This window comes from Sander lucioperca, chromosome 20, assembly GCF_008315115.2.
Source record: "Sander lucioperca isolate FBNREF2018 chromosome 20, SLUC_FBN_1.2, whole genome shotgun sequence".
In the NCBI taxonomy this organism is placed as follows: domain Eukaryota; kingdom Metazoa; phylum Chordata; class Actinopteri; order Perciformes; family Percidae; genus Sander; species Sander lucioperca.
Genome location: NC_050192.1, coordinates 1,885,252 through 1,905,237, shown reverse-complemented (window position 1 = coordinate 1,905,237; position 19,986 = coordinate 1,885,252). Strand labels below are relative to the sequence as shown.

The 19,986-nt window shown below is 41.5% G+C and overlaps 1 protein-coding gene across 2 annotated transcripts in view; it reads left to right on the top strand.

Annotated features, from left to right (window-relative positions):
• The window catches only part of chst11 (carbohydrate (chondroitin 4) sulfotransferase 11), a 94,825-nt gene that overhangs the window by 56,731 nt on the left and 18,108 nt on the right, over positions 1-19,986 (top strand). For both annotated transcript variants that reach the window (XM_031288232.2, XM_031288231.2), the window contains exon 2: positions 11,270-11,355. In XM_031288232.2, coding sequence (XP_031144092.1) covers positions 11,270-11,355 — 86 coding nt within the window. The remainder of the gene's footprint in view (positions 1-11,269; positions 11,356-19,986) is intronic.

Here is a 19,986-nt window from a genome sequence, read left to right as displayed (position 1 = left end):
CAGGGCGCCATGTGTGCCTTCAAACACAATATGATGCAGTGTAACCGACTGCAGTATACAGTAGTGTCACATTAGGTCACTTTAAGAGAGACAGAATCAACAACTGACAGTCTCAACAAAAACAGACATTATGAGGTTTACCAAATTGGTATTTACTGCACTGTTGGGTGTGTTATTTACTTTGTACAACCCCTGTTTGTCTCGCTCTATACTGTATAATATGTGTCAAATAAGTGACAAACGTGACATTTTGGACTTAAGTAAAAGTTAAAGCCAAACAAATCTTTCAGTTTACTCTTACTCACAAATAAAGCTTGCATTAAAGAGTAACTACCGTTTTTTTTTTTCAACCTATGTTCCTATGTGTTTGTGTCTAAGTGACTGATGGGAACAACAATCTTTGACATTGGTCCAATATTAAGTGAGATCTCTGCAGTTGGCAGCAGAGAAACAAGCTACAATGTAAGTTAACAGGGCAATTGTGCAGCTTGTATTTACCTTCACAAAAGGGCTTGTTTTGCTGCTGACAGGCTCAGATTAGTATTCTAAGTGTCTGACAACATTATGGAAAGGAGAACACCTAATTTGCCAATTTACATGTAAAAATATGCTGGCACCGTACACACTAAAAGTATTGTTTTTTTTAAATGGAGTCTGGTGGGTTTGGCGCTAGTGACTTCAGAGCTGTTTCTGGTTAAACAGAAAGGTCTTAAAGAGGTTTTAAAGGTATATCTCTGCAGGGATCCTTTCCATAATGTTGTCAGACACTTAGAATACTAATCTGAGCCTTTCAGTGGCAAAAACAGCTTTTAGTGGACCAAATTGGTGATGCACATTTGTCCCAGAGGGTTACATTGCAGCCTGGTCTGTAGCTGCCAGTTACAGCATTGTTTTTCCCATCAGTCACTTACACACAAAAACATAGGAAAATAGGGTACTGGTTGAAAAAATCCGAAATTACCCTTTAAAGGTTGAGTCTGCCTTTCTCAACACCCAAACAAAGACACCCCTCCCATCAGCGCTCCTTTTTTACCATCCCTCTTCCACCCACAGCCTTTTTTCTTTATACATCATGGCCTTTCCCCTGTCCTTTGCACAAGCACCAACTGAATTTACAGAGCCAGGGCTGTGTTTGAACACCAGATTTTTTTCAGGGCACACACAGAAAGGGCAGCGAGCGAACCATGAGGAGATATTGGCTGATATTGACAAAAAGTGTATTGTATTAGAATCGCTGACTGCACCTTTAATAGATTTTTGGGCCACTGGGAGGCAGCAGAACCAGTGGTGTAGTCTACGTGATACGCAGGTATATGCAGTATACCCACTTAAAAAATGCCCAATGACACGCAACAACATACTTTTATATGATTTTAATATATTTTGATATGTCATCTGTGTTTTTCATCTTCACATAAAGGTATTTCCACCGTAAATCGGTGCATAAAAGTGTGTCAGAATGCCGGAAATGAAGTCGTTGATGATCAAAACTTCCCTGGGAGAGGACACCCAGACCCCCCCACTATGATATGCGGTAGATTCTGGCCAATATATATACAGTACAGTATACCCACTACATTACATTCGACTACACCACTGAGCAGAACTGTCTGTAAACACATCACTGACATGTTATCATCTTACAAAGTTGATATAAACATGTTGCACATCCAGCAGACACAGCATTAGCATTCATATAGGATCGTGTTTGCATCCGCCTGATGAAAGTCTCCTTTTCCTTTTACAAAAATGTAAGACCCAGCTTGAAATTAACAACTTTTTACAGTTACTTCTTAGCAAACAGGATGGTCAAAACATTCTTTATAGAAAAGAAAGGACAAAAAAGCCCACAAGCAAATAAAGAGGAGAGACGGAGGATGTACACTTACACACACACACACACACTTTATTCTGAGCTCTCTGATGTTTGTCACTGCTCATGATTTACGACATCAATTTCCTTGAATCCTGTTTGGCAGAGGCATGTTTGGGTGCTGTTCTCGTTTGTGTGTCACTGTTTTGTCCTTTTCGCTTTCAAAGCCAACAAAGACATTTTGTTGGATGTTTTAAGTGAATTGTGAAATCCGTCTGTGTCTGACCTTCTCGGGGCACAATGCAGTATCATTTAGAGGCAAGCCGAGTTTTACTCGGAAGCACTTTAAATGTTCCCTCTGGTTCTTAGTGGATGACAGAGAGCTCTGATTGTTGTATTGAGCTGGAAGCTTCCCAGCTTCTCCCCACCTGCCTTTAAAAAATGCACTAATAAACTTGAAATCGAAGTGAATGGTGACAGGGAGGGAGGAGAGGAACAGGGCTGCCAGTGAGACAGTATCCCTGCTAAGTCTGTTGAAAGCAGAGTACGACAGCTGAACAGTGTGTGCGTGCGCTGTGTTTCTGTGCTGTGTGTGGATGTTTGTGCACAGAGCCTCTCTTCCCTTTCAGGGTGCACGGGGCACGGGAATCTGACTGGCTTAAAGTTATATCTTCAATCACGAAATTCTAGCAAAGTATTGATTATTTGGTAGTTTTTGAAAGACTGACTTGAAATGAAAATTAAGAAAATGACATTTTCTAAATAAAATCTTCACAACTGAACATGCATGCACTGGAAATGTTTGAAACTCCATACATGTCATGAAATGTTGACCGGTTGGAGCTTTAGAAACAATATCAAAAAAAGTTCAAATGTTTTTAAATGTTCATCCACTGCTTGTGACATGATTGATTGAGAGTTGCAGTTGAAGCTGAAGCACTTTAGGAGTCAAAGTGTAACTTTGAGTGCTGAGCGAGTTGGAAGTGACAGTTTAAGTGTCAGCTGAAGATGAATTGCTGCAATGAGCTGGGGATTGAGTTGAAGTGAAAGTGCTGAAAACAGCCTGTTCAGTACAATCACTGAACACAGTCGAACGCTCCTTTATGAGATGAAAGCAGTTTAAGTGTCAGTTGAAGAGGAGATGGAAGATGAAATTAGTAAATCTTGTGAAATTTGTCCCAGATAGCGAAAGCCACATTGTCTTAAAATGCAGTTTCTCTGCTGACCACTAGATGTTTGCACATGAAAATGTACAAGATACAGATCTGTGCATTAAATGTACATTTTTAGTAACTTCCTCTGGAAGTAAAAGGGCATTATGGTTACATTTCAGCACTTGTGTTTCCCCTCATCATCAAGACACATCATATTGCATTATAGAATGCTGTCTGTAGCATCAAAAATGTACATTTTCACAAGAATGAGCGGGAAGGTAACTTTCCTGTCCACAAAACTAGCCTCAACTTTTTTACTACTTGAGGTCTATTAGCACATCATTATGAGTGTGTTTGTACTGCAGCAGCGCACAGTCGATACCTGTCAGCACGGAGGAAATGAACAGATCTGCTTTCCCATGCCCTTACCTGATTCCAGACCTGAGGAATTCAGCCAGCCGGTGCAGGTGAGAGGATGGTTGAAGGGTAGTGGTTTCCATGGTTACGACTCAGTTCCCACCAACCAATGAGCCAGGTGTTGGCAGAGGACTACAGGTGACCTTATGTTCCCGTTGATTGGGTGGGCGTACACTGGTGGTTACACACCGAGCTGTGGAAGCTGGTTTTCATCTTCGTTGTACAGGTCCCAGTGGCTTCAATGTGTGTGTGTGTGTGTGTGTGTGTGTGTGTGTGTGTGTGTGTGTGTGTGCGTGCGTGTGTGTGTGTGTGTGTGTGTGTGAGTTAGTCAAAGGCAGCAGACAGGATTACTGACGGATTAAAACAGTTCAGTCCGAATCAGCCTGCTGTCGGTGTGTATGATGTGTGTGTTTTGGTAAATACCTGAAAGCATCAGAGCAGACCAATGCACAGCGATAAGGTCGGTGTGGACAGATTTAATTTACTTGTAGGCCTATGTCAGTGTGTGTGTGTGTGTGTGTGTGTGTGTGTGTGGGGGGGGTTAGGCACCATGTGAGGACAAAGGGATTTAAAAAGAGCTTTTCTGTTTTCTCCAAATGTGGTCAACTCAGCATAAACCTACACAGACAATTGTTTCACTTTGAAATTGGTTGAAAACACCCAGAAAGCTGAGGACTGGAGCCACTGTTTGGCTTCCAGTTGAAATGGTCACATAAGTTAAACTTTGACCCTTAAGCTTGATTTATACTACTGCGTAAAATCTACGCCGTGGCTACGTACGTAGGTATTTGGAGACACAAACCTACGCCGGACCCCACACCATAGCCTGACGTGCACCTCTCAAAAAATTTAGTGGAAGGTCCATGTCATTTCTCCGACGCTCCATAACCTCTCAATAACCCGAAAAATTCCCTTCGGTCCTACAGCCCACTAGTCCGACATCCCTTTTTTTCGAAAAAAATAAACCCTCTGCTCCGACATCCCATTGTTCCGACCATATAGGAACAATGGTTAAGCTTTATTATGGAACACACTCAACTTCGAGGCAAGGCCCGCCCTTCAATAGCATTCACACACTACTATTGGCCAGGCATCCATGCTTACGTGAGGTAACATAACCCGATTTGTACAGGGCCTATCCCCTGACCAATCGGCTATCCTAACCTTAACCACTCGAGGTCAATGCCTAACCCCAACTAATCGAGCTGCTTCGTAGGGAGGGACTTGCCTAGAAGTTACGTGGGATCCCCCAAAAGCCTATATGGTTTTTAATGTTAAACTAGTTGCAAAGGCTACCTGTTACAATATGTCAAAGCTGTGGAGTTCAATGTTTCAAACTGATCCTTTGACAACAACAAAAAAACTTTAGAAAAAAAACGTTATCGAGCAATGCATTTGAATTCCAGGCTAAATGCTATGCATGCTATGCATATTTCCAGCATGTACCAGGTTCTACAAGATCTGTTGGAGGGTTAGAGCTATTTACGAGCATTGAGGCTGTTCTCATTCATACATATAGCTACTAAATTAATTCCATGTATTTATTGCTGTATGCACCGCATTGACTGCTGCTGTATAAGAGCAGTTTTCGTACAATATCATACAAACTCGTTTATGAGAATGCGTTGGTGCAATACATTCTTTTTGCACAACTCTTGGTTACACTTTACTTGAAGGTATCTACATAAGAGTGACATGACACTGTCATGAACGTGTCATAAACATCATAAACAAGTCATAAACGTTTATGACATAACACTTCTTTTAGTAAGTGTCATTCGGTTTTTGTCATGACAAGTTAGGGTTAGGGTTAGGGTTAGGGTTGATGTGTCATGACTGTGTCATGACTGTGTCATGTGTTCATGACAGTTACATGTATGTAGATACCTTCAAGTAAAGTGTTACCCAACTTTTTACAAATGAGAGGCCACCCAATACTGGCATCTTATTTAATTTCCTGATTTAGTCTGTAGCAAAGCATCCTTTCTCAGTGCACTGAATCTAACTGCAGCGTGTCACTTCAGGGAAGGAACAGATGACTGGAAGCGCTGAATGTGTTGGTGTTCACACTTAGCACAGAGAAGCCTACAGCCTGATTCATTTTGGCATCCGTCGTCATTAGCAGCGGGCTCACTGGTGCTAGCAGATAACTATCACCACGGCTCTGTGATCCATCAGTGCCACGCGGCACACGCACGCATACACATACACATACACACACACACACACACACACACACACACACACACGCACACACCAGGACTGAATACTCATTACCTTGAGCTCCACCTCCAGCCCGTGTCCACAGTAATCAGTAATCAGCACTGCTCTGCTGATTCAGCCTGCGGTGGAAGTGCGCGCTCGTGTTTGTGCTTTTCAGTGTGAGCGAGCCTAAAGAGCAGATATTCCATGATTGCATTATTGCACTGTGAGCTCCCGTCTTCAGAGAAAGCAGTAATTGCCTGTTTGCATCGTCCAGGTTTTGAACTTCATTATTAAATACCAGTTTCAGCAATACGGCTATCAATCACGCTTTACGTGTGTGGATGATTGACCGTGCATGTACAGTTTGTTCGTGTGTGTGTGTGTGTGTGTGTGTGTGTGTGGGTGGGTGTTGAGTGTGTAAAGGCATCCCTCACCTCTCGCTAGCCTCCCCTCGGTGTTTGAAGGTCATGGCTGTCTGTTGGGGCTCGTTACGCTAACAAGCGCTCAGCTCGCTCCCCAGGGCTCCGTCTATGGATCTGGTCTGGGCCAATGGGGGGATTACGGTTCACGTACAGGGTTAGCTGGCATATCTGTGGTCAGCGGCAACCTCAGCACACTCGACCCATCCATTTTTAACCAGGATTTTAAAAAATAAAATCAGCAGCCCGCTGAGAAATGTGTACAGTTTTCTTTGCTTTGATGTTCCTCTGATATGAGATGAGAGTAGGAGCAGCACACCCTTATTGATTTTTGAAGGGGAATGTGGCCACTGCTGTGGCAAAAGGAAAAAAAAAAGATATTAAAAAATGAAAATATTGACAGTCACAGACAACATCCTCATTATGCAGATACTGAGTGTGTACTGGCTGGAAAGCAGACACGGATTTACATGTAGATCTGTAAATTGCAGTTCAGTGCAAGAGCAGGTGTGTAAATAAGCAAGATGTGGATTCTGACATTTTTATCTTTACACGAACGTGCAAATTCCAGCCCTGTTCTACAACCCACTGCACATTGTAAATAGAGGCAACCATATTAAATGAAATAGGTAAAACAGTGAGTATGTTTACATGTGCACTAATATTCCACTATTATTCTGAATACAACTAATTTGATACGGGTCATGTAACATTATACTATGTTTGGATATTCTGAATAAGGACTTTTTCCGAATTTAGCATTTTCCGATAAAGACATGTGGGATAGCCAGTATTATTCCGATTTTAGAAGCATTCTTTGGACATGTATACAGTGAATCCGGAATAATGCGTCTCAATGGTTTTTTTTTACAGCAGTCGCAACAGATTACAGCCTGTTTACGGCTTATGATAAGCTCTGTGCGTTGCTATGGATGTTGTACACAAACCAACCAGCCAACAGTTTGCAGGGCTGCGGTAGAGATGCAGGCCCAAAACAAAAGCCCACATCTCTGGTCGGAAGGAGAAACACACCGACTTTTAAAGGTCCTATGACATGCTGCTTTTTGGATGCTTTTATATAGGCCTTAGTGGTCCCTAATACTGTATCTGAAGTCTCTTTTATATAGACCTTAGTGGTCCCCTAATACTGTATCTGAAGTCTCTTTTATATAGACCTTAGTGGTCCCCTAATACTGTATCTGAAGTCTCTTTTATATAGACCTTAGTGGTCTCCTAATACTGTATCTGAAGTCTCTTTTATATAGACCTTAGTGGTCCCCTAATACTGTATCTGAAGTCTCTTTTATATAGGCCTTAGTGGTCCCCTAATACTGTATCTGAAGTCTCTTTTATATAGGCCTTAGTGGTCCCCTAATACTGTATCTGAAGTCTCTTTTATATAGACCTTAGTGGTCCCCTAATACTGTATCTGAAGTCTCTTTTATATAGACCTTAGTGGTCCCCTAATACTGTATCTGAAGTCTCTTTTATATAGGCCTCAGTGGTCCCCTAATACTGTATCTGAAGTCTCTTTTATATAGGCCTTAGTGGTCCCCTAATACTGTATCTGAAGTCTCTTTTATATAGACCTTAGTGGTCCCCTAATACTGTATCTGAAGTCTCTTTTATATAGACCTTAGTGGTCCCCTAATACTGTATCTGAAGTCTCTTTTATATAGGCCTTAGTGGTCCCCTAATACTGTATCTGAAGTCTCTTTTATATAGGCCTTAGTGGTCCCCTAATACTGTATCTGAAGTCTCTTTTATATAGACCTTAGTGGTCCCCTAATACTGTATCTGAAGTCTCTTTTATATAGGCCTTAGTGGTCCCCTAATACTGTATCTGAAGTCTCTTTTATATAGGCCTTAGTGGTCCCCTAATACTGTATCTGAAGTCTCTTTTATATAGACCTTAGTGGTCCCCTAATACTGTATCTGAAGTCTCTTTTATATAGGCCTTAGTGGTCCCCTAATACTGTATCTGAAGTCTCTTTTATATAGGCCTTAGTGGTCCCCTAATACTGTATCTGAAGTCTCTTTCCCGAAATTCAGCCTTGGTGCAGAATTACAGCAACTAGAGCCAGTCCCAGGATGTGGACGTGCCATTTCTGTGTCTGTAGCTTTAAATGCTATTAAGGAGGAGAGAGAGGGGGCAAGGTGGAGGGTGGGGGTGTGGCCTTGACCAACTGCCATGCTTCGCTCGTTTGCAAGCCATGATGTCTCTCTCTTTCTCATGGGCAGGCCAAATTCTCTGGGCGGGAAAAGCAGAGAAAAAAAATCTTAATCTTAATCTTATCTGCCATTGTTTGCCATGCTAGAATAGTATCAGCTCCAGCGCTGTGCATTCTTGCCACTGATAGCTCCATATCAACTATGTCAATGTATGTGTTAATCCATTGGGACTTAGTGATTGTATGTGGAGATTTCCAGTGTAAAGCCGGCATCTTCTTGGCAGCAGTGATGCCTGTTAAGAGCATACGTCTTTTCCCACATGTCAACTTTAGTGGGGAGGTATCATTCAAGAGTAGCACAGTGGGAGAACATGGTACAGTGACATTCATTACATTTCAAAGGGACAGCGGAGTAAATCAGATCCTCCAGTCTGTGTGGGGATGCTAGGTTCTTTTCTATAGGTTTCCAACAGTGATCAGAATTGGGGTTAAGCCAATCTGTGAGTGGTCTCAGTACAAATGACCAAAAATAATATTTAAAGTTAGGCACGGAAAGACCACCCTCTGTTTTATGCCGTTGAAGTGTTGCTAACTTCACACGTGGCTGTTTCCCTCCCCAAATAAATTTAGAGACCAAAGAGTGGACTCTTTTCCAGTAATCAATTGGGGGTGGTAAGGGCAACATTGAGGAAAAGAAATTTATGCATGGTAAAATATCCATTTTAACAATTGACACACAAGCTTGTAATGATTTTGGCAAGTGAGACCATCTACTGAGATCCGCCTCAACTTTATTATAGATGCCCTGAAAATTCTTATTGGCAATATTGGCCAATGAAGGAAAAATGTCCACCCCCAAGTATTTAAATTGCTTGACCACTGGGATGTGCTGAGGTAATGAGCTCAGGTTCAATTTAGAGTTTAAAGGGAGAAGCGCCGATTTGGTCCAATTGATTTTATAACCAGATAGAGAGCTAAATTCATGAAAAGTATCCAAAATATGCGTTAATTATATGGCTGCTCTATCAAAATATAATAATATATCATCAGCATACAGCGATATGGAGTGTGTGGTGTTGTTAAAAGTTATGGGGGAAATAATCAGGTGTTGACGAATTTTTTGTGCGAGGGGCTCTAATGACAAAATAAAAAGAAAAGGGCTTAACGGGCATCCCTGTCGGCACGAGCGCGATAAATTAAACTTGTTTGATATGATGCCGTTCGTGTTTATCATTGCAGATGGGTTATTGTATACTAGTTTAGTTAAATTAATAAAAGTTGAACCCAATTTAAAGCGCTGTAGAACCATCCACAAGTAATCCCATTCTAGCCTATCAAAGGCTTTTTCTGCGTCAAGGCTCAATATTGCACATGGAGAGGGAATATCCTTGGCAGCATGAATTACATGAAGCAGACGCCGTACATTGTCAGAAGCAAGTCGTGATTTCACAAAGCCCGTCTGGTCACTCTTAATTAGTGTAGTTATGTGGGGGTCTAATCGCGAGGCCAGTATACAGGCAAAGATTTTTATCTCGGCATTGAGGCTAGATAACGGTCTATAGTTCCCACATTTAGTGGTGTCCTTATTGGGTTTGAGAAATACAGCTATCAAGACGGCATTCATGTCATTAAAAAAGGCACCAACGCAATAAACGGAATATTATGTGATGTGCATTTCAACGTAGTCAGTGTATCAACAAGTAGGCCTATAAAAAAAGGCATCATTTGTTGTTTACATTGTCTCATAATGTATTACTTGTGATGTGAATGCAAACATGCACTTAACCTCACTGTTGAGGTTTACTGATGGAGATGCACTATATAGAAATGTATCCAGTGCGAACGTGCATCATTCTCATCATTCGTTAGCTCTCCCGATGGCAGGAACACATGTTCACCCATGGACAGGATGCAGATGACATGTGGAATAAACTGCCATTAAATCCTCGGCTTCCTCGTTGGCGGTTCATTTTCTTTCCTGTCGATCCTGTGCCGTCCTTCAGCGCTTTTCTATCTCGAGTGATTGGAGGGAGTGTGTTGGCGGGGGCCGAGTGTTGCGCTGGCTGCTCCCACTGAGCTGCTGCCAGCAGCTACGGCGCTGTATCAAGTTGTGTAAAGAGCTGAGATCCAGCCAAACAAACGCTGAACTGTGGCTTCGTCCTCTCGTGCTCTCATTATTTATCCCTGTAGCTTTCTGCCTCTCTTCCTTCTCCTCGCTGCAGTTGTTCATTTTAAAACGATGGTTCCCAAAGTGGTGTCCTTGAGGAGGTGTCCAGGGGGTCCACAGCAAAACAAAGAGTCATTAGATTTCCCTCTTGCATCAATCACAGGAATACAGCCCAGTGAAGGAGCGGCAGCTCTGATCATGGGCTTTTACTCTTCACCATTAGAGAAATATGACAAAAAATCTTCTCTGGGTCTTTAGCAACAAAACCAATCAATAGAGTTGAACTGTTGTTGAACTATGTAGGTTTAAGATGCTGAAATATATTAAGAAGAAAGGGTGCGAAATCTAATCTAATGCTATCTTGTATATATTCATAGTATGCATGTCCAAAACTCCTTAGCAACTTTGCTCCTTAAAAGCAAACACAATCTTCCTATTACAAATTACCTAGTCTCGCTTTGCCAGACCTTCCTCCACAGCGCTGCGGAGGAAGGTCTGGCTAGTCCACACAGCATTCTGGGATGGGAGAAAAACGTGCTCTGGTTTATTGGCATTTCTTTAAACCAATCACAATCGTCTTGGGCAGCGCTAAGCGCCCAACAGAGCCGCTGCAAAATAGCCTCGGGAAGGAACTTGTTTTGGTTGAACATGTGTACGTTCAAAAGTTGTTTTAGTCGTGCAACAGCACCCCTAAAAAAGGGCCAAAATTGCCGCTGATTGTAAGAGGTGTTTATGCAATTTGGTAACATTAGACTAAATCCCAGTAGAAGACCTCATATTTAGAGAAAGAGTCAGTATTCTTGGGTAGAGAGATGTTCCTGAGCAACAAAGTTTCTTACTGATTCCTCTCAACTCGTTCATCTTCCTAGTCTTCTTTGATTGGGCTGGTTGATTTGATTTGGTATCTCCTCTGTGTTTTGCAGTCATGCGGAGGAACCCCTTCGTGGTGGAAGGCTGCTGTAGGAAAGGGTCCCGCAACGCCCTGCAGGAGCTCTACAACCCCACACAGGTAGGAGGCTAACATGCTCGCATGACTGCTCCCTCTCCCTATCTAGCTCTCTGTCTATCTCTCTTGAGCCTCATCTCTTCCAATTTGTACTCTCCTCCAGCTGTCAGAGGCCCTCTGAGGCTGAACCCAGCTGACTTTAGTTTGGCTTTTTTTGTATGCCTGTCTCTGTGTGAGACATAGGTGTAATTTACAGGAGGAATTATTATATTTAATAATAATTTCATTTACATAAATAAAGACATTTGCACCATAACTTGATGCAGAAAAGGCACGCATTTTTCCAGAAAAATTCACCTGAATGTAGGACATGAAGTGTTTGATATGCTCAAAATGTTGCTCAGCCCAAATGTAATGCCCTTTGTGCAATACTGTTCACAGCTTTCCTAGTTTCTTTAGCTCACTTTATCCTAAATGTGGGTTGTTGCTCAGCCCTGACTGTGAAGTGTGAGCCCTGAATGTTAACCTGAAAAGGACAGTCTGAGGCTGCATCTACGCTATATTTCGATTTTTTAAACAGCGTTTTGAGAAAAAAACCATCTCCGTCCACACAAGAGTTTTAGCTCCAGTAGCAGAACTAATCTACGTCTATATTAACACGTCTGACAACAAATATCACATGACCATACGCACACACTGGGCATGCGCATGGTGGTGTAAACAGGAAGCAGATTGCCTAACATTACTCTGTGGTTAAAACCATGGGTTTAAAAGTTGAAAATACAGAAAATACTTGGCGAAAAGCAAGACCAGGAATCAAGAGGAAATGCTTGGCCTTGGGGGAATTGTTGAAATTGTCAGGTCTTTGTAAATTATAGAGTGTGGTCTAGAACTACTCTAACTGTAAAGTGTCTTGAGAGACCGACGACGAAGTGGAACTGTTACTGAAAGGTATGTAAGCCTACCTAACTGGCAAGACTGACTGATGTTCAATCGTCGTTTCCAAAGCTCTCCCTTTTGTGCCCTTTTGGATTACAAAGCAACCCCGGAGTTTTCAAACCAAAATGGTGGCAGCAGTGTTTCCAAATGTTTTCGTTTTAGGGGTTCGGTAACGCGGCAGTAGTGCAGACGCGAGGCGTAAACGTCCCCACATTGACCTCCCCATAAAAAACTCCAGGGGACAGCATTAGCATAATGGCTATCTATCTTCCGTCCGCTAGTCAAGGAACTTTCCAGCCTGAGGCGATGTAGCAATCTTTCAGGAATGAAAACAGACAAAAAGAGGACAGAGGTTTTGCAGAAGTCTAACAACTTACCTCTCTCAAGGACAGAGAGGAAATAATGAGCTACTAAATAAAGTGTTGAGCATCGGCAGGTAGTATTCCTCATGTCTCTGTGAATAGACCATTATTGCTCTGTCAAAGTCTGCTCCAGCCAGTGAAGCCTCACACCATTTAGCATTCCATAATTTAGAGCTTCATCATATAGCAGCCATCTGTGAACATGACACCTGCTATAACATCATGATTGCCGGTATGAAATTAATGCATGTTATGGGTTGCGGTTTTAATGGCTTTCCTGCTTTATTGGGCAGTTTACAGTGAGGAAAGGAACAGGGAGGATGGCAGAATGAAATGGACATGGTGACAAAGGTCTTAGCCTGCTGAGCTGGACAGACACCCCCTCTGTTAATGGTCACTATTAAAGTTGCACGAGGCAAGATTAAAGTAAAGACCCATATTAACATAATACATAGTAAATTAAAGTGTCCCACCCACTGTATAGATTCATCCCGTTTGACTAAAGTTGTTAAAAACGGTATTGATGGTTCCACACAATTTACCCAATAAACTACAATTCTTGTGAATTTTACGTTTATCGCTGCTGACCACTTTCCATAACACAGCATATGATTTTAGGACCAGCTCCTATATCTTCCAGGCAGCCATTAGTTTTAAGGGTAAAAAAAAAAAGAAGCTTTTTTTGGCAGCCAACTCAGTTAAGATGTGGCTGCCAAAAAGTATTGCATTCATAAGCTGTATTGTAAGAAAATCCGATTTGGAAGACATGACAAAATGATCATGCTAACTGAGTCACTGAAAACCTTAAAGCCCCTATGTGTAGAATTTCTTCGTGATTACAGCTTTCTTTCAAGTTTTTCTGATGGCATCTAAAAAGTCATCCCTGTGGAGGTGGAGGTTAGTGGGAGGTCTCCACCTCAAGGACCGGGAGAGACAGAGAAGAAAAATCTTGCATCGCTCAAATATACGTGGTGGTGCCTCAGCACCCTACTTCGCACAGTTAGAAGTAGCGTAGTCTCGCTTTGCCAGACCCATGATGGTTAAAAGCAGTGTCACCTTTGTGTTGGTTCATTGGCAGGGTCAGGTTGCACACTTTGCCCGGAAACGATACCCACAGGTCAGCAGCGGTTTTGGGTTCGCCACCTCTGCGAAGGGTTAAATGCTTTGGTCTCTTCATCTCTCTCAGACTCTAAAAGTCATGTTTAAACACACAAATAACCTGGGTTTAATCCATAGACAGGTTGAATTTAAAAAATAATGTTTTTCAGCACAGACCTTAGAGTGTCCTTGCATGCATCATGAGTTTTCAAAGCAGTCCCTGCTTGAAATGATAATGTAATTCTGACAAAAAGCAAAGCGACTTAATGTTCGCTGTGATGGATTACAAATTACAAGCAAGTGAAGTGAAACCAATGGATGCCTTGAAAGTAGGGAATCAATTGCTCTAAAAAGGGTGCGCGAGGATGAAAAGTATACACAACGTATAGTTTATGGGCTTCATCATGCAAAACCACTGGCTCCGGGGGTGGGGCTGTATATATATATATATATATATATATATATATATATATATATATATATATATTTAGCAGAAGCAGAAGAACAAATCTTTCTTTAGTGGTGGTTCAGTAGCTGAAGGGAAGTGAGACAGGAGGACATTGCTGGAGGCGATGCTATCACAGTGATGGATTGCATAGTTTCTGTTCTCTCATCACTGTCCTCCTCACTATCTATCACCTACTGTCTGTCTGCCTCTTTAGTCTGCAACTAGCCCTGGTCCGTCTCTTTCCTCACACCTCTTCTGTCCTGTGCTGTCTCGAGCTTTCTCACATTTTCTCCATTGGTTTCTTTTTCTCTATTGGCCATTTATCACCGTGCGCCTTTTAAATCTATACGGGAGGCTTTAACCCTCCTGTTGTCCTCGGGTCAAATTTGAGTGTTGTGTACAGTATACTGATGGTAGTGAAAAAAAACCGAAGAAAATGTTTTTTAAAAAAGCGTAAAACAAAGGGTAAAAAAGCGTCCAAAAAGTGTTTAAAAAAGTGCTTTCCAATTTCAGTTTTGTGTCGGCCCCACAGGGGGGTTGTGGTTAAGTGGTTTTTTTGGACAGCTAATATTGGACCAGGTGTGCATGGACTCACCGTAGGTTCATTTTCCGTGGAGGATTTTTCCACACGTTCTCACTCATGTGAAGTCTCATTGATATATTTCTGTATGTGTGTGTGTGTGTGTGTGTGTGTGTGTGTGTGTGGTGCAGCTAGAGTAAACCTTAGCAGGGTGCTTGAGGTGTCAGTGGTCAAGAGAGAGCTGTCACTATGTATTTGTGTGTGTGTGTGTGTGTGTGTGTGTGTTAGTGTGTTCTCTTTGCCCTGTCTTTCAGAAGCATTTTTAATTGCAAACCTTCAACATTTTTGCCATATTTTGGTGAGGACATTTTCACTTCTTCACTGGTTGACTTTAGGTTTCTGACTTTGGTTTAGGGTTGAGGTGACCCTAACTAGGTATGCAGTGTGTATGATGAGCTAAAGGAATGTTTTGGAAACGGCCTGTTGGTCGGCCTGTGAAGTGAATGTGGGCTGCTTCCAGAAGTCCTGACATCACAGTCAGGTTGCCATGTTTGGTACCATCGTTTTCACTCCATAGACTGTAAAAAATAATGGACAAAGCTTCCGGGTTTGAAAAGTGAAGCCAATGCGGAAGTGCTTCACACCTGCATTCTATCAACTGTTGCAAAATAAAGTCAGTTTCTATAGAAGTCTATGAGACAATGACCCTACTTAAATCTCAATAAACATTTTTATCATCAGTTGATGGCCTCATTCACTACTTTCAAGTATTCTTCAATACAGCATGATGTTCATTTAGTAAATTATGGCATTTTAAAACCATCAAAAAAACAGGGGATGATTTAGGGGCATTTAGACACCGACCTGTCAGTCAGGACAGAGGCTTAGCAATGCTAACCATGACACTGTGTACATTAAAATAGACATGAACTTGTTTTGGGGTGTTGTCCGTGTTTTAATTTTAAAATCTGACCCTCTCACTATGTGTTTTCACTTCATCAAAGTTAACTGGAACATTTGGTCACCTAAAAAGGTATTGTTTAGGGCTCTGCCAACCAAGCTAGCTAGCTACCACTAGCATTGGCTGATAACTTAAGGGAAAGTTTGCAGATTTTTCTGTACTCCCATACATACAGATGAATGGCGGCAGTACCCAGAGGTCTGCGTTTACCCGCCGGTAAATCTCCACTGGATTACTCACTTCAAAAGGGTTGCAAATCGGCAACTTTCCCTCTTAAGCGTTTAGCTTAGCGCTACTCCACTGCAGCCATGAACAAAACTGGCTTGGCCGTGTCATCCTCCCCAGCTCCAGCCTTTCGTCAAAAAGCGCCACATCCGGTTTCAAAAAACCAAGATGGCGGGTGGCCAAATTGCCAAACTCCTGGCATCAAAACAGCAGTCCACAAACCAATAGGTGACACCACTAATGCTACATCCACTATTTTTTACAGTCTGTGGTCCAAACCCAGGGCCTTCTTGTTGTGAGGAGACGGTGCTTATTACTGAATATGTTCAAAAATAGAATAGAATATTCCATCCATAACCACACAGAATAGTGTTGTCCACTTGAGGATTTTAGGATCAGTACATATAATAAAAATGCAAATTCCTTCAACTTAAAGGTCAGAACATTTGAGTTGTTATTATGCCTGGAGCATGAATATATGTGTGCACATACAACAAACAAAGACACTGAATTAGCATTACAACCACAACTAGAGTACAAGATTTCAGTCTCTTTAACTTAATTTACATGTAGGATCACACATCTGGATATCTTATCTGGATAGTAAAGTGCTTGTTAATGCCAGGTGTAAATTCACCCATGATACATTGTAATCATTATGCTATTAGATCAGATGTCTGCTCACCTTGTCATTGAATCTGTAAAGGTAATTCCGTTTACAGCTTGGCCACATTCATGGGACAAATACCTTTCTTGGCATAAGGCTTGCTCATAGGGCAGCACTACAGTACATCCATTGACCATGTGTGTTAAAAAGTCCTCCAGCTGCACCTAACCTCTGCAGATTTATGCAAATATGGCCGGTAAACAAAACACATAATGTGCTGCCTTCAAACGATGCACCTACTGCATGCAAAAACACAGGGTTAGAATATTCCACCTTTTCATTCAACCTTAATTTATCCTCGAGAGATCATTGAGGGGCGACCCTCATTTTCAATGTCATCGAGTCAGATTACAAAGACAAAAACAGAACAACAACACAGAAAGTACAATCTTAAGAAATATAGAGAGACAATAAAACCTCCACTGTTGGAAAATGATGTGATACATACATTAGGATAATAGGGATGCAAAAGACAATGCAATTATGTAAAGCAGTTACATGAAGTTTGCAGGTTTAAAACAAGATTTCTAAACTGTCCCAAGAGGCACAATGGAGATACAATGGACATAGTGACATACTATATATAATCAATATTAGCTATACATCATCTGATAAACACCTTTCGAAGCTATTGTGAATAGCCAAATAAAACTCTCCCTAGTCTCGCTGTGCCAGACCTTCCTCCACAGCGCAGCGGAGTAGGGTCTGGCAGCATTCTATGATAGGAGAAAAATGTGCTCTGGTTTATTGGCATTTCTTTAAGCCAATCACAATCATCATGGGCGGCGCTAAGCACAGGGAAAAGCCGCGGTGCCTCTGTAAAATAGCCTCGGGAAGGAACTTGTTTTGGTGGAACGTGTGTACGTTCAAAAGTAGTTTTAGTCGTGCAACCGAAAACTCAGTTTGGACAGATAGTCTAGCTAGCTGTCTGGATTTACCCTGCAGAGATCTGAGGAGCAGTTAACCATAGTCCTCAGAAATCCACCGTAGTTTAAAATTACAACACAAAGAAAGAGGAAGGTAACGGACATCCGGCTGAAAAGAGTAAAAACCAGCGGAATTTCTGACGGCAACGGAATGGAACGTGGTGGATATAGACTAAACGCTCCCTAACTTCAGTTCTGTCATCCACCTTTCCCTCTCTACGTTTTTTTCTCTCTCTGTTTAGAATGTTTTACATTCAATTAACACACGTTCTGTGGTATCCTTCCAAATACAAATGCGTTGAATAAATGAAAAACTACAACATTTTGGAGTCAGTTTAAATCCGAGGCTTAACTCGCCACTCACCGAGGGCTGCGGGTACAGTAGACAGGGAGCAACAAGGTGTCTTTGAGGCTTCTAAAAGCTCACAGTGATCCTCGTCTGCTATTTTTACCCTACAGTGTGTTTGCACTACATTACAGCTCTGGACTGAACTCTGCGTCCTTGGGGCCTACACTGGTTTCATTAATCTGAATTCAAATCCAAGTGAGATGATTTGCCAAATGCAATAAAACCTCCAGAGGGGAATGATTGGATGTGGCCACAAACATGGTCAGATACCATCTAAATACAGGGAAGGAAACTAGTTTCCTTACACAGTAATACTCTTTCCTCCTCATTATGTATGACCGAGCCAAAGCCTGGCTCACAGTTAAACGCTGATTCAGAGATCAGAACTGAGGCTGATGAAAAGGATGTGCAGATCTAGGGTTGGAACTGTGGATGAATGACTCAAAGTCAACATCAGCACTAATGGAGGGTCACTGTAATGGGAAGTATGTGTCCAATGGCTGGCTGTCTGTCTGTCTGTCTGTGTGTGTGTGTGTGTGTGTGTGTGTGTGTGTGTGTGTGTGTGTGTATTTTAGGGGATGAAATGTCCCCACAAGGATAGAGAACCGGGAAAAAAAATCTTCTAAAGTAAAAGACTTGGGTGGTTGATCTTTTGTGTTTGGATTTAAATTTTCAGTAAGAGTTAGATTTAAATTCTGGAAGATTTTTTGGAAATGAGCCTACTTAGTGGTAAGATTTGATTTGTTTCTCCTTCATCTCTTTTCACTCTGATCTACATTTTATTCACAGTACGTTTTCATATTTTTCCATCTCAACATGGTTTTAATTAAAACTAATTTCATGTTTAAGACGCAGGTAGATAGAATCAGGTGTGTCTACACTGATTTGACAAAAAAAACTTTTTCGATAGACAGATTTGGATGTGTCAGCATAGTGGGTATGGAGGATATATTTATTCATAATTCAAATTGAAAGTCCAAAGAGAAAACGAAGTGAGATCAAATTAAAAATATTATTTTACTACACTACTAGGAAAAATCATGCCATAATTGAATTTAAAAAAGAAAATAGGAAACTGAAAAAGCAAAGTTGAAATGTAAAATGATCATTTGAAAATGTAAAGTGCAATGCAAAAAGTCAAATTTAAAATGTAAAGCTTAAATATAAATGCTTAAACTGAATTTGGAAATTGCCCTCTGAAATGTTAAGATTCACCTTTTCCATTTCGATTTAACATTTGGCTTTTCCATTTGGACTTGACAGATGTCAAAAGTGTATGTAAATGAGGAGGCGTGGCCCAAAGACTGGTGGGAGGGTCTGAAACAAAAGGGGTGCAGAGGCACACATGATTCAATTTGAATTATGAATAAATATATCCTCCATATAGTGGGCAGGAAAAACACACAATCAGGGGAAAGCTCAAGTAAACTTGTGTTCCCTCCTCTCTGAGTTTGATGACAGCTAATAACAGGAATGATAAGTTGATGTGCTAGCTTGCAGTGCATCTCTTTGTAGTCTATCTGTTGGTCTAATTTACACAAGTTGGTGCAGTGCTAAGTAAAGTAGCAACATGTTACACTGTGGAAGGGCCACTAAAACAAAACATGCTTAGGGCCCTGTTAGGATAATTATTCATCAAAGAATGGACAAAATCACTGGAGTTCATTTAAAAGTTCATTTACTTGCAGCAAGTAGAGTCAGTTTACAGCACTTCAGCATAAGAAGTATACAGAAAATGACTTTCGATAGTCTTTAACTGTAGTTTTTTTTATGGAAAAGGGAGTAATATCACACAAAGAGAAACTTTCTTATCTCTGGTCAGGCTTGACGTCTCCTCCACATGCCCTGCCCTCAAGGGTTTTCTGTGCTTTCCACAAGATCAGTGCCAATCATGATTATCACATGAGAAACACAAATGGATGCACAGTTTCTTATGCAAATAGTTTAACACTAAAATGAAGCAAAGACTATAGTAAGTAGGGTGCAGATTGGGCTGCATTTTTCTGTCCGAGCCCAGCCCGCATCCGACAGAGCCGTGACCGAACCCGGCCCGAGACCCGACGGGCATTAAGATATTTATGTCCGAGCCCAACTCGAGCCCGACACAGTTAAAATCTAATTTTTTTCTCATACTAATGACACACGTACGTTTGTTTTTGTGGAAAGCCCGCTTTTATTAAGCAACTGTAAGAAGGCATC